Source organism: Dichotomopilus funicola (assembly GCF_033296635.1).
Source record: "Dichotomopilus funicola strain CBS 141.50 unplaced genomic scaffold C8A04scaffold_14, whole genome shotgun sequence".
NCBI classification, from domain to species: domain Eukaryota; kingdom Fungi; phylum Ascomycota; class Sordariomycetes; order Sordariales; family Chaetomiaceae; genus Dichotomopilus; species Dichotomopilus funicola.
This window is the reverse complement of record NW_026944035.1, coordinates 108,793-134,976: the sequence shown is the minus strand read 5'-3', so window position 1 is coordinate 134,976 and position 26,184 is coordinate 108,793. Positions and strand designations below refer to the sequence as shown.

The 26,184-nt window shown below is 54.5% G+C and overlaps 8 protein-coding genes across 8 annotated transcripts; 4 read left to right on the top strand and 4 right to left on the bottom strand.

The window, feature by feature from the left end:
- Positions 1-459: 459 nt before the first annotated feature.
- Positions 460-2,339, top strand: C8A04DRAFT_26579 (uncharacterized protein; the record flags this gene model as incomplete). Its single annotated transcript, XM_062779977.1, has 2 exons — positions 460-478; positions 532-2,339. The coding sequence occupies 2 exons, from the start codon at positions 460-462 to the stop codon at positions 2,337-2,339; spliced, it is 1,827 nt and encodes a 608-aa protein (XP_062638952.1).
- A 1,526-nt stretch (positions 2,340-3,865) lies between these two features.
- On the bottom strand, positions 3,866-4,445 carry C8A04DRAFT_26578 (Pam16-domain-containing protein; the record flags this gene model as incomplete). Its single annotated transcript, XM_062779976.1, has 2 exons — positions 3,866-4,291; positions 4,443-4,445. The coding sequence occupies 2 exons, from the start codon at positions 4,443-4,445 to the stop codon at positions 3,866-3,868; spliced, it is 429 nt and encodes a 142-aa protein (XP_062638951.1).
- A 578-nt stretch (positions 4,446-5,023) lies between these two features.
- C8A04DRAFT_26577 (uncharacterized protein) lies at positions 5,024-6,089 on the top strand (the record flags this gene model as incomplete). Its single annotated transcript, XM_062779975.1, has 2 exons — positions 5,024-5,359; positions 5,445-6,089. The coding sequence occupies 2 exons, from the start codon at positions 5,024-5,026 to the stop codon at positions 6,087-6,089; spliced, it is 981 nt and encodes a 326-aa protein (XP_062638950.1).
- A 1,306-nt stretch (positions 6,090-7,395) lies between these two features.
- C8A04DRAFT_10455 (regulator of chromosome condensation 1/beta-lactamase-inhibitor protein II) lies at positions 7,396-9,425 on the bottom strand (the record flags this gene model as incomplete). The annotated part of the gene is made up of 3 exons (XM_062776586.1): positions 7,396-8,235; positions 8,298-9,005; positions 9,153-9,425. The coding sequence occupies 3 exons, from the start codon at positions 9,423-9,425 to the stop codon at positions 7,396-7,398; spliced, it is 1,821 nt and encodes a 606-aa protein (XP_062638949.1).
- Positions 9,426-10,594: 1,169 nt separating this feature from the next.
- Positions 10,595-11,482, bottom strand: C8A04DRAFT_26575 (uncharacterized protein; the record flags this gene model as incomplete). The annotated part of the gene is made up of 1 exon (XM_062779974.1): positions 10,595-11,482. The coding sequence occupies one exon, from the start codon at positions 11,480-11,482 to the stop codon at positions 10,595-10,597; it is 888 nt and encodes a 295-aa protein (XP_062638948.1).
- Positions 11,483-13,287: 1,805 nt separating this feature from the next.
- C8A04DRAFT_35624 (putative methyltransferase-domain-containing protein) lies at positions 13,288-14,493 on the bottom strand (the record flags this gene model as incomplete). The annotated part of the gene is made up of 1 exon (XM_062783238.1): positions 13,288-14,493. One exon carries the CDS (start codon positions 14,491-14,493, stop codon positions 13,288-13,290), a length of 1,206 nt encoding a protein of 401 aa, XP_062638947.1.
- Positions 14,494-15,010: 517 nt separating this feature from the next.
- Positions 15,011-15,661, top strand: C8A04DRAFT_10470 (cytidine deaminase-like protein; the record flags this gene model as incomplete). The annotated part of the gene is made up of 1 exon (XM_062776592.1): positions 15,011-15,661. One exon carries the CDS (start codon positions 15,011-15,013, stop codon positions 15,659-15,661), a length of 651 nt encoding a protein of 216 aa, XP_062638946.1.
- Positions 15,662-16,928: 1,267 nt separating this feature from the next.
- C8A04DRAFT_26572 (uncharacterized protein) lies at positions 16,929-20,371 on the top strand (the record flags this gene model as incomplete). The annotated part of the gene is made up of 2 exons (XM_062779973.1): positions 16,929-16,950; positions 17,307-20,371. The coding sequence occupies 2 exons, from the start codon at positions 16,929-16,931 to the stop codon at positions 20,369-20,371; spliced, it is 3,087 nt and encodes a 1,028-aa protein (XP_062638945.1).
- Positions 20,372-26,184: the final 5,813 nt, after the last annotated feature.

Here is a 26,184-nt window from a genome sequence, read left to right as displayed (position 1 = left end):
GATTTCTCGTGGGGTTGTCATATGGAATCCTTGGCTATATCTCACGAATAAATCCTGTTGTTTCTTGGGGGTCTGTGTTACCCGTGCGATGGCGGAAGGGCGTTTGTGTGTTATGCCATTCAATATAACCGGGCCACATGCAGTCTGACACCACCGGCTGGTGTGCGAGCTTGTTTTCTCCATTCTATGCGGAGATTTGTTTCCTTGGGGGCTTGCCATACATTTTGTGTTTACGATGAACCGTTTGGAGGATGTTACTTGTGAGGGTTCTAGCACGTATTTTTCTAGGATTTGGGTTTGTTACAGGGAGCGATGGTCAACAAGAGGGACGGGAAACAGCGCGGTTCCCGACTTTGGGGTCTTCTAAGATAGAGAGTAATGGATCGAGGAGCATTGCTTGCGTTACATTGGGGAAGCGTGGTTGGAGAGATAGAAGGAATGTGTCATCGGGCCAGCAAGATGAAGCCAACACAACGCTGTAAGTCATGACCTTGGGAAATCGTGTGCAGCATCAGATACTAACATGGAAAGATAGTCAAGAGACCGTCACTGGCCTGGTCCCGGCGGCCACAGAGGTGAAAGGTATCACTATCACGTCCACAATCACGGCTTTCACAGACACCCCCGAGATCAGGACTGTGACTTTTACAAAAACCGAGGTCATCACCGTCATCGACCCCATCCAACAAACCCAGACAACTACCTCCACAGTAACCTCTTTTGGCGATAGAAAACTGGCTCGACAGGAAGCCACTAGCTCTGGGACAACGATTGTACCTTCGACGGCTCAAGTCACTCCCGATGCAACGGTCATAACTACTATCACCACCACCGTCCTAGGCCGAAGTACGGAGACCACGACTGTTACGATCACAGTCTTCTCAACTACATCTATCGCACCCAATGCGGAGGAGACGGTCACCGTCTTTACAACCGTTTTCCTGCCATCGGCATCGCAAAGCGCGTCTACCCCGAGCAGACCCATAGAGACGACATCGGCAACGGCCATTAGTACTTCATCTGCTGTAGATTCAACTTCAACATCAGATACTGCCACTTCGACTGGCTCTACCAGGACTTCAACTCCGTCGTTGACGTTCTCAACATCAGTTCGTTCTTCGTCTACCCCCAGTCTTACGACTCTCAATCCTACCACCCCCACAACTATCCCATCGCCCACTGCCACAAACACCACGGAACCGACAGTTGCTCCCTTCATTCCTTTGACAACGGGTCAAATAGTCGGCATCATTATTGGTCTCGTCATCGCTCTACTTCTCCTGATCACACTTGCTGGCTGGCTTCTTCGCCGGCGCGCGAGAGCCCGAGAAGCGAGAGACGAAGAGGAAGAGCAGCAACATGAGCAACATACAGAGTATAAAATTCCGCGTCGTCCAGTGCCACAACCCGTAGGGATTTCAGCCCAAGCTGTTCCGCGGGCGGGCACAACGACGACAACGATGGGTATAGTCACCCCGGCCACAGCACCAGGCACAAAAAAGCAAATCCCCAAGACAAAGCTCAAGTCATTGGCAAAACTGTTCTCCTTGAAGAACAAAAAGTCCACATCACCTAACAACAACCCCAACAACGGCTCTGCCCCTTCCCCGTTCGTTCCCACAGGCCCCATATCCGCCACCAACGGCTATACCGGCCCGGCGCTCCCCGAGATGAGCGAAGGCGACGTCCGCATCGTCATCCGCTCTACTCCACGGAATACCCGCAACAGTCGCAACCCCAGCACAACCGAGATACAAAGACGGCCGGTTCCCAACCCGCTCAACCAAAATCCTCCACCGACGCAAACACAAACACACACACCAACACCAACCCCATACCGCCGCAGTAGACGAAACACCTACGAAAGTATCAACTCCGCCGACTCAATGTCCTCCCCCATTCTACCTGGACAACAGACACGACAACAACAACAACCGAACAACTCTACGACACGTACCCCTTCGCAGCAGCGAGCATGGGAATATAGGTATCACCCCGTCGCGGAAGCTACCAGTACCCCCTCCCCGACCGGGACTGATCCGAAGACACGGTTGATGGTTGAGAGTGGGTTGATTGTGGGCGGGAGTCGGAATAGGGCTGCGAGTGTGAATAGGGATGGGAATGGGAATGGCAGGAGGGGTAGAGGAAATAGCGCCGAAGGGACTACTAGAACCAGCGCAGCACAGCCTAGAGCAGAGTCCAATGTGGGACGGTCAAGTCAAAGGCGTGGAGCGAGCCAGCGGGAGAGTGAAGACCAGGAGGGACAGGGACAGGGAAGGGGAGGCTTTGGACGTGGTGTTAGGCTTGGGAGGGGAGATGGGGCTTGGTGGAGGTTGTGATTTGGGGTGTGACAACCCATGAGATTCGTCTGACGGCGGGGCCAATGGAACCGCTGATGCATCAATGGCCTAGTCTCACCACCAAGGCAACTAAGTCGGCTTCCTGTGGCGTCGTGTCGTGGTTAGACGCGTTGCGACAGTGACCGTCGAGGAGTACTGTTTCTAATTACACCCTTTGTTTCTTAACGGGGAAAAAGAAAACGACGGTAAAAAATAAAAAGAAGGAAGTAAATACAAAATGCTCACCACCAAACCCTATCCCCATCCAGAGGGATAGCGGTCGGTAGTTACAAAAAGTCCACCGGGGGGACTTTGTCTTCGCTGGCCCCGGGAATCGAACCCAGGGCCATTTCGATTTACGATGGCATTGGCGTGGTGCTCCTCCCAATGCCGCTACGCCAAACACGCTGTTTGGCGAATTGGGGGGAGCTGGTGACTGTTTTGCTACGGGATCTAATATATATAGTGTGGGAGGGAAGGAGCGTGGTTTTGGTGATAATTTGCGTGGCCCAAGGTTAGGTACGTACCCTCAGTAGATGAGATGCCGGATCGCGGTTAGGAATGAGGAATGGGGATATCTGGACAGTGTCCGCGCGGCATGTACTAACTAATTTCTTTCTCAATATTTGGCTATGATAAACCAAGTAGCTCATCAGATTGACTAGCCATGAAGCTGCGGGTTCCATGGGCGTTTGTTCACCAACCTGAGGACTTACACATGCATCTCAACACGAATGTAGTTAATAATCTAGGGTGAGAGGGCCAAACCCCATGGAACCAGGTTTCAATACCTTGGAAGTGCTGGGTTGGAATCCAAATCCCCGGTTGTAGTGTCAGATGAGAGTTTGATTGTCGTGCGGATCAGGCTAGGTTCCGGGTTTCCGGATGACAGTCTCTCATAGATCGTATAAGCAAATCAGAGTCCCAGATAACCCATGGATATCAGTGTATAGGTTCAACCTTGTTCGGGTGTTGCCGTGAATTTGTTCTTTGTGTTATTCTGCTTCCATTCCTCTTCAGCGAGCCGGAACACTCATAGCCCTGGTTTAGATGCCCGCCCCCTACGCTGACAGCAGCCTCGGTACAGCCCGCTTCCCCGCATGATTTATGATACACAGAGTTTAAAACAAAAGGGGGAACAGCGCGTGTCGTATGGGGGACCAACCAAATGCATTCCAAACACCACCCACCACCAGCCTCCCCCCCATAAATCTCAACCACCTAACGCCAAGCCTGCCCAAAGTCGAGTGAAGATGTGTACATGAAGCTGCGGAAGTGCTTAACTCCCGTGGCCTTCTCAAGATGCCGCTGAGGTGGCTGTTGCCGTTGCGCATCCACGAGCCGATAAGCCATCGTGACATGGCGCGGCTGCACCTCGCTTGGCGTGTTTTCTTTCGTCCCTTGCCACCCTTTCCATCATATCTGCCAGCTTTCTAGGTGTTCAAGGCACACAGCCGGCGCGGGGCGCCATATGTGACCCCTTTCCACGACGCAAGGGACGGACAGAGACCCGTATACCATCCCATCTATTTCCCCTTATCCTTGTAAATCTTTGGATTCCACCCTTCCTTCGCCTCAGCCTCCACCGCGGCCTTCTCAACCGCCGGCTTCACCTCCGCCTCAATCCGTTCCCGCGCCCTTAAAATCTTGCTCTGCAGGTAAAACGACCCGCCCTGCTTCGGGTCGTTGCTGTCAAACAGCCGCTTGAACCGCTCCATGACCTCCTCCATATCCGCCTTGCCGCCCTGTGGCGGCTTCACGTTGAGGATCTTGCAGGCCTCTTCCAGCGTCATGCCGCTGCTGAGACTGGCGCGCCCGGAGACGGGGTTCCCCGCCTTGGCTTGGGCTCGCTGGTACTGGCTCGATGCGGAGGCTTGCTTGTAGGCTTCGGCGAAGGCACGGCCGACGACGCGCGTGCCTATTAGGACGACTTGGGTTATGAGGCGGTAGGCCTGGGAGAGGGAGGGGGGAGGTTAGCTTTTCGGGTTCGTGACTTTTCTTTCCGGAACTTTTTCTTTTTTGGAGGGGTAGGAATCGGGGGGGTTGCTCCCAGAAGGTGGGGGTGATGGTGTAGCATGCCCGATTTTGGGGACGACTACCCACCATTGTGTGTTATTTGACAGTACCGACCGCCGTTGTCGCCGGGTTGTCGATGTGTGAAAGGGAATGCGCGGCTGGCCTCGGGATGTGCAGCGATGTGCGGCCGTCGACAAGATGTTTTTTAAGGCCGCGGTACGGCAAATCGCATGACGGAGAGTGCTGCTTTGGTCTTGGCTCAAAAAATTAACAAACCCCTGTTGCCGCCGATTTGCCGGGGCCGGGCTGAGACACAGCTGGCAGCCAGCTGAAATTCATTGGGGTCCTGCCAAGCTTTCTGCTGCCACGCATCTGTGGGTTTGGTTTGCATGCAGCCTGCAGGGGAGCTTTGGCTTCGACATTGCGCCGTGCGTCCTCTGCTGAAGCTACATCGCAACTTTCAGCAGACCACGAACCCCATCGTCATCAGCCATTCTCGACCACCACAACCACGTTCCCTAACCCGAATTTTCCTACTGTGATCTTCTCGAGAAAATACATTGCGTGTCCCCGCCCAATCTTGCTTTTCGACCGCGAACAATCTGTCTCTTTTGCCCCCATAAACCCCATAAACTTTCCTCGCCCACCCCTACTCGATCGATCTCACAATGTCACAATATTACGGCGCGCCGCCGAACCAAGGCTATGCCCCCTCCGGCGCCCAAAACCTTCAGTTCTACTCGTCCAACTACGCACAACCAGTCTCCGGCCACGCAACGCCATCACAAGCATCCTATGGCTATGGCGGGCCCTCGACGGGCGCCTATGGCGCATCGGCCTCTTTCGATTCCGGTTTCGGCGACCCAGCAGATGTGTCCGGGCGGATGGGCGAGCAGGGAGGGCTCCGCACAGGCTGGCTGGCCGCCTTCTCGACGGAGGGCTACCCTACCGAGCCGCCGCTGCTGGAAGAGCTGGGCGTGAACGTGAACCACATCGGAGCAAAGGTACAGTGACGTCGCTAATCTCAGTCTTCTGCCACCCCCCTCCTCCATTGTCTAACAACTTTCTAACTTTCTCAACCCAAAACAGACCCTCGCCGTCCTCAACCCCTTCAGCCGCATCGACCAACACCTCATGGACGACAGCGACCTCGCCGGCCCGCTCTTCTTCTTCCTCCTCTATGGCACCTTCCTCCTCCTCTCCGGCCGCGTCCACTTCGGCTACATCTACGGTCTCGCCGTCTTCGGCTCCGTCCTCCTCCACGCCATCCTCTCCCTCATGGCCCCCTCCCAAACCCCCGACGGCCACCCCCATTCCCACGCCAGCGCCAGCCCAGGCCCCGCGGCCGCCGCCATGGGAGGAGGCGCCCCGGGCGTTGCTGGCGGTAGCGGCGCGCCCGACGGCACGGGCAACAGCAACAGCAACCTGACGTTTGCCCGGTCAGCTTCGGTGCTGGGGTACTGTCTGCTTCCCTTGGTCGCGACCAGCATGGCGGGGATCTTCATGCCGATGGACAAGCCAGCGGGGATTACGCTGTCGACGGCGGCGATTGTGTGGTGCACGTGGAGCGCGAGTGGGATCTTTTGTGCGGTGGGCGGCATGCGAGGGATGCGTGCGCTTGTGGCGTACCCGCTGGCGCTGTTTTATGTTGGGTTTGGTATCATTGCTGTGTTTAGTAGCCGTGGCAGTGGGTCTTTTGCGAAGGTGGCGGGGGCTGGGGGAGGGGGTATTTGAGAGGGCTTGGGGGTGAAAAGGGGGGCGTTGGGAATATTATATTGGTCTCGAAGTATGATTAGGGGTTTGTGGGCGTGTTTGACCAGGTTGTTTGAAAAGGAAGAGGGTGGTGTTTAGAAAGGATATGTGTACTGTGTCCCATCATGAGAAGATCGGACTGTTGATAGCGGGCGGTACTGGTACTGTAACTAAACGATAATAATGACAAAAACACCTTGAAAAAGCCACGCTCAGGAGACGGCCTTCTTTTCTTGAATTTCGAAGCTCCTTGACACACTAAGCCTGCTATCACGTAAGTAACTATGACAAACCAAAACCATAACACTTCTCCCTCGATTTGGTCAACCGAGGCGACATAGTAAGGAGTGGGAGTTTCGCAATGGATCAATGGCTTACCTACCTTGCGACTGCATTTTGTTAGCAAGGCACATCGGTCACAGCACGGAGAACCTCAGATTCGAGAGAAAATTCCAACTCCATTCGCAAGTAATAGTCCCACACAACACTTCCACAGCGCCCATCGTCATGCCCATCGCCCTGCTAGCGCCATATGCCGCTGCCATGCTCATGCCTATCTATCTATGCTTGCGCCCATGCTACATGTCATGTCATGCCCGTCCGAAGCGCCTCGCTAGGATCTCAGACGCAAAAGATCGCCATTGTAGCAGTCAGAAAAAGACCACGACAGCGCCGAAGAGACGGGCTAACGGTAAAGCGGCGGGCAAAAAAAGAGAAAAAGGCGGAAAAAAACAAGGACGAGAAAAACTAGTATACAGTGCAGGCGCTAGCTAGGCAGAAAAAGTAAAGCCGAAAATGTAGAGCGCAGATTAGCGCGCTCCGGATTGCGCGCCTGTGTCGGAGTCCGTGGTCTGTATATAGCCTCCTCTTGTTCTGTACCTCGCGGGCAGAGAAAAAACCTAGCTCCCAACAGAAATCGCGAGAATCTCCCGACAAATCGTGACCACGCAACACACAAAGACCCATTAGTAGTAATATTCCCCCCTCTCTTTCCAGGCCCTGAGAGTCGTTATCAGAACCTCGCCGCGGTATTGAGTTGAGTTGAGCCGAACGGCCGAAAGGTCGTCGGCGACGGTGATGGCGTGATTCAGCCAAGTTGGCCCACGCCGGTAGCCTTCCGTTTCATGAAAGGTAGAAAATCAGTGACAATGATGTGAAATGATCCCAGAATATCTCGTTCAAGGCGAGAACATAATACCAACAGTTTTTTTTATCACCCTTGATTCCTTCTTTCCTAAACACTCCAGATTCTGTCGCGGGTAAATGGCATAGAACCCCTGTGCATCGCTTACTGTTCAAGGGGAAGCGCGCCGATAATGCCATACTGGCCGCCAGCGCCAGCGAAGACAATCTTCCGGTCGCGAATGGCCGAGTTGTCCATCAGGGTAGGGACGAGGATATCGTCGGTAGTACCTTGGCCAGTCTGGAAGTTGGCGGAGAAGCCCCACGAGTACACCTTGCCCTGCTTAGTTACGGCAAAGGAGTGGTCGGTACCGGCAGCGACATGGATGACGTCCTTGATATCCGGCAGGACGGTGGGGACGACGAGAATGCGGGGTCTGTTGCGCTCATCCCAGATGGTGTTGTTCTCTGAGAAAGAGTCGGACGGCTGGCCGACTTGGTTGCCGTCGATGCGGCCCCAGGTGAGGAGCTCGCCCTTCGCGGTACAGGCTAGGGAGTGGTGCTCACCGCCGGTGATACATGTGATAACGTGAGGTTCGAGGTTCTTGACGAGCTGCGGGCGCATGATAAAACCACCGTCGGTGCCAGCCTCCTCTTCAATACCCAGCTCGGCGTAGTTGTTGAGACCCCAAGCGATAACACGGCCCTTGACATCGAGGACGAACGAGTGGTACGAGCCGCAGGCGACTGATGCGGCCTTGGCGCGGCCGGGGAGCGCACCGACGCCGGTAGGGTAGAGGGCGGCAGTGTCGTCTCGCTCAAGGAGGCGGCGAGCGAGCTGGGCCTGCTGGCCAGCGCCCCAGGCGTAGATCTTGTTCTTCTCGTCGAGGGCAAGGACATGGTTCAGGCCGGTGGCGAGGTGCTTAATCTTGGAAAGCTCAGGGATGATAGTGGGGATTGTCTGGACCAGCTCACGTCTGCTGAAACCAAGAACACCCTCATTGCTCTATGAGATTGTTAGTGTCAAATAGTCTGCGTCTGATGCCATGGAACACGGAGAAAACTCACTCGAAATGTACCCCAACCATAAACCTGGCCGGTAGTAGTCAAGGCAAAGGTAGCACTGTCGCTAGCGACCAGCTGTACCCACTTCACATTCTCAGGGATGCCAGACGCGTCAATCTCAGCCGGTGTACTTTCCTTGGGGTTCATGCCTGTGTCGTCCTCATCGTCGGAGTCCTCGTCTTCATCCTCAACGTTGCGCAGACCGCCGTCCCAGGTGGTATCGCGGCCGAGGGCGCCCTGGTCGTTGACACCCCAAGTGAGGATTTTGTTGTCGATGGTCAAGGCGGCCACGTGCATACCGCCGCATGCAACCTGCACGACGCCCTTGAGATTGTGGTTCAGGCGGGGACGCTTGACATCAATTGGCTGCTTGCCGTCGTAGCGGACACTGCCGAGGCCGAGCTCGCCGGCGGTACCCTCGCCGAACACAAAAATGTCCATCACCTGAGTGGGGGGGTGGTTGATGACCTTGAGCTCACGTGGAGCGGCCTTGGGCTTGGGGGCCGCGACCTTCTTGGGCTTGGGCGGAGCGGCTTCCTTTTTGGCGCGCTTGATGTCGTCGGCCTGGCCCTCGTCAGCCGCTTCGTCATCGTCACGCCTGCGCTTATCACCCGTCACTTGGGCGGCAGCGGCATTCACATTTTCTTTGTCGGACTCTTCGGACGCCTTGGTAGCTTTGGCAGTCGCAGTCTTCTTGGGTGCGGCGGCTTTCTTTGTTGCCGGGGCCTTCTTGGGCGCGTTAGCAGTCTTCGAAGCTGAGGCTTTCTTGAGGGGTGCGGCCGCTTTCTTTGCTGCGACCGCCTTCTTAGGCGCGGTGGGTTTCTTTGAAGCAGAAGCGGCCTCCTTGGGCGCGACAACTTTCTTGGGAGCGGCGGCCACCTTGGGCGTCGCGGCTTGCTTCGACTTAGGAGCTGGGGTCTTCTTGGGAGCAGCAACCTTCTTGGTAGTGGTGGCTGCGGCGGCCTTCTTGGGCGCAGCAGCAGTCTTCTTAGTGGCCGTAGCCTTCTTTGCGGCAACCTTCTTGGGCTCGTCTGACGCGGTCACGGTCGCGACAGTAGCCTTGGTGGTTCGGGTGCGCTTGGCGGCCGGAGCGTTGTCGCTGGCCTCGGCGGCGGCTCTTTTCGGAGCCATTGTATTGAGCGTTAAGCTGTGTAGATGGATTGAGGATGTGAGGAATAACTGATGGTGTAAAAAGGTGTTGGCTTGGCACGGTTGCGATTTGAGGTCAGGAAAAGAGGAAGTCGGTCGACTCGAGTGTGGAAACGCGATGCAGCGAGAGTCGGTTGAAAAACGGTGCTAGACAGCGTCCAGTGCAACAATTTCTCGTACGATTTTCTGGCTGCAGTTTGTTCGACAGGGAAATCGAGTGTATCGAGTCAAGTTGTCGAGTGCAGAAAGAAAAGGTTGGGGACTTCGGAAATTTTTCAGAACGGCGCGACCTTTTTTGGGCGCCAACTCAAGTTTTTGTTTTGACCTCTGGGGCATCAGCGCAGCGCAGTGCCTCAATAGGAAACGCGGGGCCCACAATAAGCCGCATCCGGCGATTGTTGTTCAGCGCGCACAAGGCCTATGAACAATGCCGAGTCGATAAGGCATTAAATTTATTCTCTCAATGAAGACTTTTTGTCGAGTTTGAGGCATGCCGCCCTTTCTACCTCTCAATTCATCCGGGTATTGCATCCATTGACACCCTTGCATCGCGTTCTGTCTCAAACTTTATAACAATGTTGATGAGCTCATCGCTGTTGAGCCGCCAAGACCCTGATCGGTTCCCCCAAAATTGGAGAGTTCTGCCGGGCGGTGACCGCTTCTCACTGAGCGCTTCCCTGACTGGCCCTGATCTTTTCATCAGATCGGACCCACTGTTAGGCGGCATGCCAAGAGACCTGTTCGTTGGCACGGCACAGGCGGAACGCGTCGTGCCTCTCAGGAGGCGGGTGTCGCAAACGTGCCGCCAACAGCGAGCCTCACCTCCTCTCACAGGCTTCTTCGCTTCTGGAGATGAGGCCCCGATTGACAATCTTACCCCTCCACGACCGAGAACGTAATTCGGGGTTCACCACGCTCAACACGCTCAACACGTCCGATATACAGTGGATCGAAATCGCGCAAGACACGTTCCCGGCGCACCTCGCGTCACGCTGCTACCCAAGAAACCTGGCGCCTTGTAATCTCATGTCTTATATTCCATATCTTGTACGAAGTACCCACTTCCCAACTGGGAGAAAACGCTGAAATGAAACAATCACAACGCTCGCCCAGGTGACTCAATTATTAACCATGCTCGCTGGCCCCATCCATCACGCCCGCATGCTTCCCATCTTCAGGCTTATTCTCTGAGCCCTCGTACCCGGGTTCTTCGCGCGACAAGCAAATCGTAACGGTTTCCCCTTGGCACTGTCTTCAATACGGCGGAGCCATCGCTCTATCTCTTCCTCGCGCTCGACCGTCATGTCTTGGAAGATGACAGTAGGTGTCCAGCCGGAGAGGGCCGGAGTTGTGGTTCGCCCTCGGTGCCCGTCGGAGGTGGTGGCCTGGTTATTCCTCCCCTTCCCGTCTTGTATTTGACTATTGGCATGGCCATTCCCCCCTTCCCCGTCTTGTATTGGACTGTTGGCCTGACTATTGCTCCCTTCCCCGTCTTGTATTTGACTCTTGACCTGGCTATTGCTCCCTCCCCCGTCTTGTATCTCGTTGTTGGCATGGTCACTACTATCCCCGGCTTGAATTTGACTGTTGATATAATCATTCTTCTCTTCCCCGCCTTGCATCTGGCCGTTGCCATTGTCGTCGTCGTTTGGACCATGGAGTGGAACAGAAGGCGGAGGCGGGCTTCCGATGGTTGCGTGGTCGCTAGATGAGTCCTCGTCAGAGAAAGTATCTTCGATCACAGTGTTGTTAGAGGAAGTATCGTCAACCGCAGTGTCGTCAGAGGAAGTATCATTGACCGCAGTGTTGCCAGAGGAAGTATCGTCAACCACGGTGTTGTCAGGGGAGGTATCATCGACCACGGTGTTCTCAGAGGAAGTGCCATCGACCGCAGTGTTGCCAGAAGAGACGTCGGCGGGTACGGCATCGGGAACTCCGTTAGCACTAGGGGCGAGCGAATCGCTAGGTGTGTGGGTGATGGACCCAGGCTCAACACGCTTCTCCGACACCTCAATCTGGTCAGATTCGGGAAGAGCCATGATTGACTCGGTGATTCACAACGTGAGAGTTTATCCCGCCTCGTAACAAAGATATTCACAACAAAAAAACCAGCCACCTTGTCTTGGCCTAGCCCAATGATTCCTTCAGGCCACCGTTTATGCCGAGCCGCAAGTCGAACCCTCAAAACTCCGTAACACCTGTGGATCCAAATCCGTTCCGCTCGGAGAAAGAAAGAGAAAAACGCTTCCTCGGGGCTTAACGCTTGGTGGTAAAGTCCGTCTCAAGCTGGGACGGGTCGGAGCCGCAGTTGCAGACGCCTATACACGCAATCATCTGATTAGCCATCATCCCAAGTCCCCGGAATCAAGTCATAGACAGAAACTCACCAGATTCAGCGCAGCCGCAGTTGCAGTTATCGCCACACGAAGACGACTTGGCCGCCTTGTTCTCTGTCTCGGCACGGGAGCAGTTGCACTGGCCGGAAGGGCGGGCCTGGCATGAGCAGCGGTCGCCGGAAACGGAGTTCTCAGCGGCGGCCTTCTCGCAGTTGCACTGGAGGGCGGGCTTGTCACCGCACGAGCAGGTGGCTTGCTGAGCTATTGGCCGAGGAGAAGCGAGAGTCAGTTAAGGTAACGCAAAAGAATAACGAGAGAAGAGAAACAAAAAAATGAGGGCTATAGGTATTCGGGGCGAAGGTGAGGAGAAGGTGTTCTGATGATGGGCCGCGATGTTCCGCTTTTGGAGGAGGGTTCATCGAGGATTCGAGAGCTGGGAATTATGTGTTGACTTACCGCACACGCACTCGGCGCTCTTGCCGCAGCAGGTGGAGGGCTTGGAAGCCATTGCTGAGAGTGTGTGTTTTGGGTGTGTTGTTGGGAAGGCGAAAGTGAAAGTGGACTGATAACAAAGCCGAGTGGGCAAGTGTTATCGATGAATTGTTGTAAGGGAGAAAGTCTTGTTTTGGTTTGAGGGAGCGCTGGGATTTTAAGTGCCCAAAGTTGTTGTCAAGATTTCAAGAGTTGTTGAAATTGGTGCAAGATATTGAGCAATCTTGCAAGTCTCAAATATCTCAAAATGAACGGTAGGCTGTTAACTTATACTCTTTGGTCTGTTGGCACGGGCATCTGTTGGCGGCGATGCAGCAAGGTGAAACTGTGGAGTCATTTGCGCCGCTTAGACTCAGGCACAACCGGATTGGGTCATTACACACACTCTCATTGGTCGGGTCCATTACAGCTGTCCAATCAGCAGCGAGCTATTTCACATCATCAGGCTTTTGCTTTGAGGGAGTGGCCAGAAGAGAACTGACTGTGTGGAGAAACAAACTTTGAAAGAACAACCAGAGTCTTTCCATGATCAGTTACCAGCGTTCCATTCCTAAGTCTCACATCTCTGGCAAGGAAGAGGCGTCTTCTCTCAAGGCGCTGAACCAGCACTATGGGTTACACAACGTGTGCGATCAGAACAATGTGCTCGTTCTGTGAGACGGTGGAGCCGCATGTGCCACTGAGCAGGTTGTCGCGGGTATTTTAAACCCGTAATTATTATTCTGTAGCTCCATGCCCAGAGGGTCAAGAAGCCAACATGGAGGGTGGCCGCTGACACAAGGCAAAAGCCAGTCAACTGCGTTTTGATCGATCGACGGCCTGGCGCAGCGGAGGCAGAGGAATGAAGGCACGGCCAATGCCACCTCCCCCGGGCATTCTCCGGTGACGAACTAACAACCAACATTTTGGCCCCAAAGGAAATATTTTTCTTGTCGAGTACCTTTGTCTCCAGTGCGATGCACACGGGATCCCAAACATTTCTCCTGCCCTTCTTTAGTCTCAAAACTGCCGGCAACTCATCTTTCTTTCCGAAATAGATACACTTCGACAGTTTGCCCCTGGCCATCGAGCATCGGTAGGGGTAGCGTTGTTCGCTCTCGAATGATCCAACCATCGTTAGACATTAGGTCGAAAAACGCTCTCTCGGAAGTATGTCGCTGTTTTGTCGCAACCAGAACGTCAGGGCCGTGCTGACCCGAGGCGGGTGAGGCCCGTTCAACCGAGCGACTATGAAGCGTAGAGAGAGTTGCCACGAGAGGCGGCAGGGTGTCTGTGTTATAGGTGCAGTCACACAAAGTGATAAGATCAAAGGTCCTAGATGTGGCCTTCTCACCAAACTTGCCGACCCTCCCCTCCTCCCAATCGAGCGGCTCAAAATCGATACTGGCCGCAGCGGTACCGAGAACGGCTTCTTGCCGGCCGATATTCGCTCGTGCCTTTTCCGCCGCCTCGGGGAGGTCCGTCAGGAGGATATTCGGCGGGTAGCCCTTGTTCCTCAACGTCATAACGCGGGCTAATCCAATCCCCATGACCCCAACGCCACAGCCGAGTTCCAAGATGTCGAGGGGCCGGTCGGCACTCTGAAGGAGACTGCGAAACGACTGCAGCGGGGGAACCCCTTCGGCCCCATCCTCGGGGCCTAGGCAGATATCGGACAGCAGAGAAACCATGACAACACCCGAGTCCCAGACGTGACGCGCGATGCTTTCGCCAAGGTCCTCTTCTATCTGAAAGGGCTGACCGACAGGCACATCCCCAACAGTCAGGCGCAGGCTCCGAAAACACACATTTAGCGCACGGCCACTATCGGGCCGTGGCATATCGGCATAGACCGCCATGATTAACCCTTGCTTGCCGGGCAGCACGTCGCTCGTGGCCATGGCCGTTAGCTGCCGACTTAATGGGCGGATTTGAATTGTCTCAATCGGCTGCTTCAACTGTGCCGGCAGAGGCAGGTCCAGCTTCAATACTCTCATCCCGGCCCGCCATGTCGGTGGTGGGCCGCTTCCCTGGCCCTGCGTGAGATGGACGGGGACGACTTGGGTTGACCCGTCGTCCTTACGCTCGGTATATGCGCCGATTATGGCTAGTTGGATAGGGTTGGGCGGGGACAGAAAGGCGTCACTAAGGTCGGTGGTGATGGTCAGCACAACCTTGACCGTGGCTTGGTGAGATCGACTCGTGGTAACCTCGGGTGGGCGGCAAAATCGAATGTAATGCATCTTGGAACCTGGGTTGAAGATGTTTGGAGACAAGGGCGAAGAGCGTTGCTGGCAAGAATAGGGTTGGGGTTAGGTCCTCTGAGAGCGAGAGCGTTGTGAGCATGGTAAAGGTTTTCTGGCATAGAGGGGGGACCAAGGGTTAGGGTTCAGCAGTTCGTTACCTGCCCCGCAAACTTAACCCCACCATGTGCCCACCTCAGATAACGTTTCCCATGCCCCTTTCGGTCGTTCGTTGGAACAGCTACGGGGATCCATGATACGGCCCCGGCCGGGATTAGAAAGCTTGCCATCGGGGGCTGCCGAGCCCCGGACAGGCACTTCATCACTACCCGGACTGGTTGACACATAAAGGATCCCTTTATCCCGTTGCCCTCATCTCTCTCTCGAGCAAGTTCTTGAAAGCCGAGACCAAAGAATCAACGTCGAAACTGGGTGTTTTGGCCACTCTATTCAAGCTCGATACAGCATTGGAGCAGATTCTCTTACGGAGCGCTATTTTATATCTCACGCTTGCAACATGACCAATACACAATCCACGGAGACGCTACTTTCTACACTCCTCCGCATCACGGAGGACCGGATTGTGCCTCTCACCAGCGCCGGTGTCTCGTCGGGCAGTAAAGTTTTCGGGGCTGCCATCTTGGCCCGCTCCAACCTCTCCCCAGTCACGGTTTCCACCAACAACGAGCGTGTGTCACCCCTTTTACACGGCGAAATCAACTGCATCCAAGAATTCTTCGCTTCCCCAGCTGAAGGCCGCCCGGCCACCAAGGACTGCATCTTCTTTTCCACCCATGAGCCTTGCTCGCTCTGCTTAAGTGGAATCACCTGGGCTGGTTTCAACGAGTTTTACTACCTGTTCACCTACGAGGACAGCCGGGATCTCTTCTCAATTCCCTACGACATCGACATCCTCGAGCAAGTCTTTCGCGTACCTGGCCCATCTGACACCACGGAAACCCTGGCACAACGCCCGCTGTACAATCGCAGGAACAAATTCTTCACCGCAAAGAGCTTGGCAGATCTCCTGGAGGGACTTCCCAGCGACGATGACCGGAAGAGATGGGCCAATGAGATCGCCAGGGTGAAGGACATGTACAAATCTTTAGACGCAACTTATCAAACCGGTAAAATGGCTGGGACAGAGAGCGCGAGTGTATGGAAGTAGCAGACGTTGTTGAAGCAAGCGTCTTCCGTAATCCCGGGTTCGTCCAATTAAGAAGGTTACAGGTTCTTTCTCACCTTCCGCCCTGCCCTGCGTGCTTACGGCAAGCGCGACCATCCCATCACGTCTTTGGAGTCTCTCCCGGGACTTTCCCCAACTAAACACATTCGCAAAAACAGCTAGACCACTTTGATAGTCTTGGAATTTCGAATCCCTCCTCCCCCACTCCCCTCAGTTACCCGCTACGCCCTGCCCGTTTCTAGGACCCGACGAATTATCACTATCTTTCCTGAGTACCCTCCTCAACCAATGTCAGCATCCATACCAAATATCCCGAAGCCCCGTTCGTCACGCCCTTTCCTATCTTCCCTCTGAACCCGGAAGGGTGGCCGACTGGAGTTTCGCCATTTCTTCCATAGTATGTCCGGCATTCCACCTGACGAGAGGGGTTACCCACAACCTCCCTACGGTTGCGATCCGGCCGGGAACTCCGGTAACTCGATCCCCAACGGGGTATTCGACCAACCACCCGGGACGGCCATGAATCCGCCCCCCGTACCCAGCCAGAATCGGTATCCCAACTTCCACAACGGGCCCCTGTTTGGCCACCCGCACACACACCCTTATCCCCCATACTCCGCGGATGCCGACCACCACTGGGGCCCGGTTAGCTTTTCCCAGTTGACGCGCGTTCAATTATCACAGCTTCTCGTTGCGGCAGGCCTTCGGGTCTAGGAATATATCGGAAGTCATCTGGTGCTGTGCGAAGAAGATGGGGCGATCTTGGTTGAATTGCCGTGGTCTTATCCGAGGCGCCCCAACGGGCTAGTCCTTCCCGAGGTTGTCGTTCAGGGTGCTGGGCAGCTGGTCGGTCCCGCGACAATACCACGAGCTGAACTCGTTGAGCTGTTCATGGCTGCCTGCTTTTTTGCCCAGATAAACTGGGTGGTGCTTGGCTTACGGCTATGTGCGAGGAATGGAGCCGTCCGGGCGGTATTACTCCCTCGCCCCAGTCAACCCCTTCCACAACCACACGATACTTGGGGCAGGGACCGGCGGTGGGTTGAAAGTCACGGACAAGCCGCGGGATATCAGAACAACGAACCATACCCCAACCCCGCGAATGGTATGGGCGCTGTCTACGCCCAACCCACATCCAACGCACACGAGACTATGCAACAACCCCCCTTTCATACCTTTCCGAGCCATTCTGAGATGGACTGTTCGGAATACTCCTCAATTAACCGGTGGGCCGAAAGAGTCGCCAGAGATGCCGGGGCTGACCCAGCTCAGTATGTTCTCATTCATCAAGTCAACTTGGATGAGCATGCGCTACCCACCACGATCACAGTTCATTCTTCGAATCATGATTCGGGTTCTGACCGGAATTTGACGCGGAACTCTCCAACTAAAAGCAATGTATCGCTTTGGTCAAAGGATGGGACACCAACAAGGCCAAGTTCCTAGTATAAACACCGGCCTTCAACTTCCGTGGTTGCGACGCCAATGGAACTGATGTGGAGAGTACGAAGTCAAATAGCAGCAAGTCATTCTCCCCCGGATGAAGCCAGCAAACAAGGCACGTACCCCTCCCGTTGAGCGGACACCCAGAATGTACATCTGTGCATTGCATGCTAACACTCGTCAGTGACCGCATCGTACAGCCCGCAGACTCCATCTCCGAAACATGGTCAAGCCGCACGCACAGATGAGGACTTTGTCGAACTTAGAGGGCCCGCCCCATCGAATTCTCCCTTCAGAAGAGCATCACCCGCACCCGCTTTCTCACGGGCGCATCAAGAACTAAATGAACTCGACACAAAGCTCGGCGCCGTTCCCTCATCCTCCACCGGGATGTGTGCTGCGACCTCTAGCGAACCTGTGATGTCGTCGCCACCTAGCCCAAGCGATACAGCTCCAAGGGAATCGCGCCCAAGTGACTGGATTGGCGACGTGCTGATCCCCGCCCGCAGCCGCGTTCGTAGTGGCACTTCGCCCATCTGCTCCGAGCCATCACGGCAATGCACCATGGAACCGGAAACAGAGTCGGCCCCACTACGCCGAAGTTCTGGACCTACTGTAGACGACGTATCGAATTATTTCGAGATCCGGAACGCCTATCGGCCCCCGGAGGACGAAGTCGGTCCAGCAAGTCATCCGGTCCAGGACACCCAGTCAGCCGAACAGGCAGAACAGCCTGTCGGCGAGATACCACCGTCTGCAGGCCAGTCGCACGGTCTTCGCCAAGAGACCGGTTCTGGAGTAGGAGTCCCAGACGTCCTGAACGAGGGAGAAACTGACTCCGTTCTTCCTTTGGCTCCGAGTGACGATACTGCTATTGATGCGGGAGCGACCTCGGGGCGAACGCTCGGGCCGGATTCATCCCACCGGATGTCTTTTGGGCCACATGCCAGGATACCTGAGCCACAAGAAACGCAGGGAGTAGGCCGCACCGAGAGTCCCGACAGCCCCGTTCAAGAAGATCCGGCGGAACCGAGCCTGGTCAAAAGCCCGCACTTGTTGCCGTCAAAAAATGCTGCTGGCAGCGACACTTGTTCGGAAGAACCGACGGATGTCACTCATCCTGCTGGAACAGACTTAAGCCCGGCGACAACCCCTGCAGGCAACCAGACGCCTCGCCATACAGACGAAGATTCGGCTCCCGCCTTTACCAACCCGTGGATTCACTCAACCCCCAAGGAAGCCGTTCCCCAAGCCCAGGATACCGTAAAGAAGTTCAGCACCGGTATTGATTGGGCTGCCGAGTCAGATGACGATGACCCCGGCATCGGCTTTCAAGAATGGAGGGAGAAGAACCTGGCGCCTTCCCAGATCGAATCAACAGAGGTAGCGGCCCATTCCGAAGACAAGCTCTCATCCGAAACGAAACCTTCACCAGGAACTGCAGCAACGCCAGAGATGGCGGATCCCAACCGGTCGACGAAACCAGGGACGAAATACACTCCTGTGGCACGCTCTGCTCCGTCCCGTGCGACGCCAAAACCGAGGACAAAGGATGCCCCTCGAACGACTTTGGGCGGTAAGCAGATGAGTTGGAGGAAGTCCTCGCCACAAACACCGGCCGCAAAAGAGGCTCCTTGGAGGCCTGCCACCAAACATGTACCTCCAAACAAAATGACGTGGAGCGAGATTGCCCAAAAGAAAGCAGACAAGCCGACAACGGCAGGTCAAGAGATTGATTCGAGAACACCTCTACAAAACACCAAGGCTCCAACGCAAAACTATAACATTACGACCGAGTCATCGACGTCTCAAGAAAAGGGAGTATCACAAGCAACTCAGCCGACGAATGAAAAGTGGAAACAAGGGGGCTATTCTAATACAAAGGCGGCCGGGTCTTTGGCACGGAGCAACAAGCAGCCACCAGCCAAGCCTAAGATCAAGCAGCCGGCAAACAAGAATCTTTTTAATGCGCTGGGACAGCTAATGGATGACACCGCGGGATCTGACGCCGAGGAACCTGATCCTCTCGAAGGGTCCGAAATGGAAGGCGGGCCGGAGTCTGGCGAAGTGCAGAAGGCTGTGGGGAAGGATGTAACTCCGGACACGGTTAATGTTCAAGCCAGTGAGGCGGATAAGGGGAAAGTAGGGAATGGGGCGAGAAATGAGTCGGATGAGCTCGCAACCCTAAAATCCAAGCTGGGGACCGCACCTAGCTCCCCTGAAACTCCATCAAATCCAGCGACTGCTCGTGAGCATGAACTCAAAGATGATGAAGCTAAAGAAAGCCGTCACCTGATTCCGGCCAACCCACCCGACGAGACATTGGGATTGGAGACAGACAAGAGCAACAGCCTCAAAAGTGCTCCTACTCAGGAGTCCCAACCAGCACCCAAGATGTTAGACAAGGACGATGTTCCGAAGAAGCAAGGAACCCCCTTACCACAGCACCAAAGCAAAAAGACCAAACGCAAAAAGAAGAATAAGAAGAAATCCAAGTCCAAAAAGAAGGCCGCTCAACCAGAGGCCCCTGACTCGCAATTGACAACCCTCTCTCGACGCTCGTCCACCTCTACACTCGATGGCGAGGCCGCACCAATGGATACGCCCCCCTCCTCCCCCGACTCGCCCAAGCTCGATTCCTCACCCCCATCCGTCCCCACGGTCGCGCCACTTTCACCTGCAGCGACCCCAGCGGGCAAAACGCGCCTCTCGGCCCTCACTTTGGATTACATGGCGCACCACCCACTAGAGGTGGAAGATTTAATCCGCGTGGGGCCGATGAGGTCCTTGCCGTGGCCTGGACAAGAGGCGGGTGAAAACGACGATGATCAAGACGGCGCCAATGGTGGTGCTGCTCATCCTAGTGTTGGAAGCAAACAGGCACACATCGCTGCGAAGCGCAAGGCTCTCAAGCTTCGCAAGAAGGCTACCAAACGGGGAGAAGTCGAGATGGTGTGCCGATGGACTGCGCCGCGGCATGCGCGGTGGGAACTGTTGGAGAGGCGGTTTACCGGAGATGGGGCAGCGAGGGACTTGGGGATGACGTTCGACGAGTTGGCAGCGGCAGCATTTGATTCGGAGGATTCGGATACCGAAAGCGAGGAAGAAGTTGGGGATAAAGGTGGTAGCGGGGTGGGTCCGAATCAGGAAGAGGGTGATGGGTCGAAGTTCGATGGCGAAGATGGCCGGGGCAAGATTGATGGAGGGCAAGCCGCCGGCTCAAGGGGAGTCGGGAACAATATCAACTAGGAGACAGCGGTCCAAGAGGAACTCAGGAAAGCCCTTGAGCGACGGGCGGCGACGAACACTGGGTGGACCACAGGGGAAGATTCCATCAGAACCCTTGAGCGACAGGCGAAAATCATGACGGACCAAGAATTGATATCGGGACTCGAAGACCTGGGACGGGTTCGCAACCAGGTACGGTCACTTGTCGGGATGTTCAAACCAGATGATATCGGAATGGATTCTAAACAATGGAAGGACAGAGTATACCAAGTGTGGTTTGGGTAAGCCCAGGGACTCAGCGTTGATAGCAACTCATGTATTGGGAAGTAGCATGTGTGTCGTCGAATTCACAGCGTGTTTCATGGCGTGTGCTTGCGGTGTGGCTTCTCAGTGCTTTTTGCTTTTTGTTCAAATTTGGTGTGGAAGACTCAGGGGGGGTTGTTTATTTTTGATCCTTGGGTCAGTGTCTAGGATATCTCTCGGGATGCATGTGTGTCTTTCATGCCCTACACGCAAGTACGAGAGTATTTGCAAGAAAGCCATTCTTGAATGCCTGACTACGAATACTTTCTTTTTGGAGGTGATGGCGTGTGAAATTTGTAATTTTTACTTTTTAGCTTCCCTTCTCTCTCTCCCTCCTCAATCCCTTCATTTTCCACCCTCGAATATCCCACAACCATAGGCAGGTCGGGTAGTGGAGGGAGTTTAAGATGTTGTTTACAAACAGTTATTTGTCGCTGTTTCTTAATCCCGTTCATTACTAGTTGGGTTTGTACTGATTGGAGGGCTAGATAAACGACCTGCAAGATGGACTCGTGACAAGAGCAACGACTGTTGGGTTTGTGCTGGAGGTTAGTTCCATTTTGGAACTACTGATATATATAATCGATAATTATAATCTTCGCACCCTCATGAGGTAGTCCACGGTAGTGCAGACTTGAGTTCTGAGGGTGGGGAAGATTTCGTCTCGTCAGTTACCGTTCTTGGGTGTTGTTGCATCGCTCTGCTTGCGATTTGGCTTCGTGGTGGTGGTGTTGGGCCGGCCCCGATCTAGACACAACATATTACAACCACCAACGACGACGTCATCAACCACCACCGAATGGTATGAAGGCAGGCAGGTCTGGCGCCAAACGCGGCTTTTGGGTCGTTTTTCTTTCCGGTCATTTTACTACTTCCTTTCCATTTCTTTTTTATTTTTTGGAGAAGGGTCTCAAAAAGGCTCATTCCTGTTGGTTGACAGACAGACTCAAACCCAACGTCTTCTCCGAATCTGCTGAATCCCGCATTGCTTTGTGTGCGTTTTTTGAGGCTTTCGTGCGGGGTTAGTTTTTCTCCCAATCGTTTTTTCGTTTGTTCACTGGCAGATGGGGAGGGCGTGTTGATGCGGCTGTCTTTTTTCGGTCTTGGGACTCTGGGAGTGTGCGTCTTGAACGGACGAAAACTGAGACAGGTTTTGTGGTCTTTTCCCCCGCCTAGCCCCTCCGCTCGCCGCTCGCTTCTGCAGGTTGTGTGCAGACGGTTGGGCCGGTTCGATGCAGTGCCATCGACTGGACTGGTGATGGATCGGTTGGTGGAGAACGGAAGGGGATCGTTTTTGGGTTAGTTGGGAAGATTGGTTTACGTCAGGTTCGGAGATCTGGTTTGCAGCTTTTTCTCCTAGTGTGTTTTGTTTTCTTGACAGATTGCTGACAAGATCACGAGCTCGATCTGGAATCGTAAATCCCCTAGTGTACTTGAGACAGCTCGCATTCAGCTATCTTCTTCCCCCTAGCGGGAAAAGAGGGGAACAGGGACCGGAACTCGCCGTCGTGCACTTCCTACAGTGGGTGTTCGGAACTGGGATTGCCCGGCCTTGGTTGACATGGGCCCCGCCTGCAGTATCCCGAAAGCCCCGCGTTTCCCGCCCGGGCCTGTCCGCTTGGAGGAAAGCAGAACGGGCTCGACCAAAACTTGGAATCTCCATCCCCCCGCTTTCGATCGAGCACATGGAGTCTCAGTGGGTGGAGCTGATCGACGGGCGACGTGCAGATGATGGGTGTTGGTCTCGGTAGTGACGGTACGGGAGGAGATGTGCAGGAATTGGGGTTTTGACCGAGGCAGGGCAGAGTGTGTGTCGACAAAATAATGGATTTCACGACAGGAAAATTGCAGGGCCGTGGTTTGATGCTGAACCATCTCAAGGGACAAGCCGTGATACAGTGCCACGGACTACGCCAGAACCCGCCGAGCCGCTCGTCCGTGGTATGAAGGCCGAGCCCGAGACATCCATCCATGATTGTGAAGGTGTGTGAGCTTCTCAGGGTCGCTGAGTTAATGCAGCGCAGAATAAACGCGCGGAAGTGCGGTAGTCCTTCGGGTGGTTTGGTGAACATTTGAAGAAGGGGCACCGTGTGTGGGAAACTGTACGGCGCTGATGTGAGGAACAGACTTCGGAGCAGTCCGTCTGGAGAGACCCGGGCTCAGATGGTGGTGCGGGGCAGTCTGGTTTGGGTCTGGTGGAGGGGAGTGAATCCAACGAGAGCGGGAGTGGTGTTGTGCAAGTTTTCACGGTGAACCGCCGGCCTGCCATCCACTGCCATCCCAACCACCCAAAACGGGTTCCAGGGCACCAACACTGCGCCGCACCCACCGCCGCGTCGGGCGCAGCAACGCTTGCAGACACACTGCTCACCACAGGCTGATATTGGCTGACGGTCAGTCGGAATGGAGGGATGGAAGTGAGGCGCCACACCGTCATAAACTAAAAATAATTGGACAAAAGCACTTCAGTGCTTGCAGTCGCGTGTTAATGGGGTGGGATTCTGGGAGCCTGACTTCCTTTGGGCTTGGGCTGCGGTAAGTTTCCCCGCCTAAAGTGAGGGGTGACGATGTTCTGTCGCGGCCATTAGAAATTTCATCTTGTGGAGGAGCCGCGTCGAAATGGTCGCAGCGATCCGATCGCTCCACGAGAACCGCTCAAGGTGGAAAGACACCGAGTTAGCGCTGGGGATGTGAGTACAAGACGTGCGAAAAAGGACCCGGTCAGTCGCACTAGTGTACTTGGAAATCGCTCACCTCCAACACCTTGAGCTTGTCGATGGTGTGGTGAACGCACCACACCTCAAGAAAAATAGGGTTGCAGGCATCCACTCTTTCCTGGCCATGTGTCTTTCCAGAAGGTGTGCTGCGGGGTGGAAAGCCTCAAAACGGCAAGAGATGTGGGCAGTAAACGCCTGTGCCCAGGCCCCATCACTGTGACATACGCGCTGGCACAGCGACCTGATTGGCCCCCAACCCCGCCGCCGCACACAATTCGAGATAGCCGCCCGCACGACCGAACATCACGAACAGGCACACCACCTCACCAGAGTTGGCGCAGAGAGTCTTAGATCTGGCGGTTGCGCCAGAATAGACTGCGGTAGCTGCCTAGGGATACGTGTGTATACGTGTAAGTGTGTTCAGAAGAGAGATGTGACACGCCAGAATGGCCGTCACAATAGTTATGGAATAATCTTAAGCGCTCGTCCTTGGTTGCGCCTTCCGTTGGTCATACTACCAAGATTATACCAGAACGGAAAGTGCTACGCAAACGTTTGTGGTCGAAAATTTTCACTACTTCCGTGTGTTGCATGGTCAAACTTCTCCCATTTCAGACAAAGACAATCCCGTCATCATGAACTCGTCATCCGGCCTGGCAAGATCCAGGAACTCGGGTCGAATCCTCTCAGCCCTGTCAGGGATGAGTAACAAGAATGTTTGATGCACACAGGATCTCCCATTCCCGACACTGCCTTCGGATTGGAGAGAGAAAATCGTGAAACAATGCGACAAAAGAGCAAATCCAAATCCCACAAGGCTGAAGCAAACAATCTAGCCACCCTGAACTTGTCACTCGCCGCAAGCCTGTCAACATTGGCCAGCTTTCCGCGAGTCGAGCCGCGTGCGGCGCGGCGCAGTTGAGCTGACTGAGACATGTGAAGATGCGACTGGTGCAAAAGACCGCGCTTTGCATACTCGGACAGGCTATGTATGCAGGACTGCGCAGCAGCGGAGGGCGCAAAAGGGCTGTTTAATTAAAATCATAATCATCATGGCCGTAATTTTCATTGCATCTTCGTACCGATCGAAATAGGTACAGAGGATAATTATCTCGAGTATCCGTAGTTGACCGCAAACAGGGATAACACCCCCGGGATGGGAAGTGGAGGGGAGTGTGCTTCAGCCCGTGCGGCACAGCTTCGAACTAGCGATACTGTGTTCTGTCCGATGGTATCACAGAGGACGCTCTTGTCCGAAGATTTGCGAGGACTTGTTTGATACTAGGGAGCACCATACAGGCCTGTGGTTCGTAGCTAATATAACCTTGATTGCTCGCAATTATTTAAAAGGGTGGTTAGTGAGAAGCGGGGCGAAATGAGGAGGGGGTAAATTTCCAATTCTTCAACACGAATTCACAACATCATAACTATTTTGGGTTTGCAACGTCGGAATCCACGCAACCCTTCAGCCATCTTGATATCTTGATAAACAGTTGAGATGAAGTTGTAGTCAACAGATCGACCCAGCCCCCAACTCTTAACCAACCCACCCCCAACCCCCAAAATCGGGTCTCGAATATGGCCCGCAGATCCGCTCAACTGCCGCCTGCCCGTGTTTGCTGCGCCCACTTTTGTAGCTTCCATCTGAGGAAAAAAGGGGGTGTAGGAAGATGAGGACCACGCCGCAGCCAGACATGCAATGAAGCGGTTGTGGCTCGAGCGGCGGCGCGACCTTCTACGCCGCATCTGCTCCCTAGAAGAAACGTGGAAGAAGTTTGAGTGGCACGGGTTGCTTGGCTTGAAACCTTTTTCTCCCGTTGGATTGTCGTGAGATATCGTTGTTTTGGTGGCTTGAGTTGATGGTGTTGATGACCGCACTGCTGATCGTGAGCTTCTCTACGATACCACCGGGGGTGCCTCAGTCGTGCGTCAATAGTATCAATACAGCACTCCTTCTAGACTCAGTGAAACGAAACTTACTTGTTCGTGCGATATGGTAAAGGAAGCGACGCTCTTCCGTTCTGGTCGCTGCTTGAAATTTAATTTGTGTTTTCTCATAGCCAACCCTAACCCACTTACACTGCTTGTTGCACAAACGTACACACGCCCACCACCCACCACAAAACGATTCGTTAGACTGCGACGTTAAACGAAGGTCAATCTCGCCTCAGTATCAAGCTTAGACGCAACATGCACAGCTAAACAATGTATAGCCCAGCTGGGTTGACCTACATCCGAGCCAACAGTTAAGTGTTCTCATAAGTAGACACCCGAAATGGATTGCACGGTGCGTGTGATTGGGGAGACTTGCACAGTGGGGTCCACCTGTAGGGCTGGAATTCGAAACAACAAGTTGAAATTTATCATGTCGTTGAACCCGGTGGAGCTTGGCCGGGGTTGATGGGATGAACATGGACCCCACTTTCAGCTACTTTGGATGGACCATGACTCGAAGAAATAACGACGACCACTAACATGTGTTGGCTGTGGTTTTTACTTCTGTATAGCCACTGATTGTGTGGTAGTTCACGACGGAATGTGCCGTTGGTGTTGGTGTTGGTAGACGGCTTGGGGTGGGCTGATGTTTTAGCGGCACAGCAGCGGTTAAAACGGTCTCGTCTGTTTTCGCCGGAAATCAGCCATCAGCCCCGAGTTGGGGGCTAGAGGTGGCCTGCGGAAACTGGCCTGGCCCTAATTTCTGGCCCGGGACGCGCAGCTCGGTTGGCTGCCAAAGTGGCCACCATTTTCCCCGGCCACATCGCGTCGTCAACACGGTCTGTAAACGAATGCTGCGCGTAGGAACCGAAGCACGGG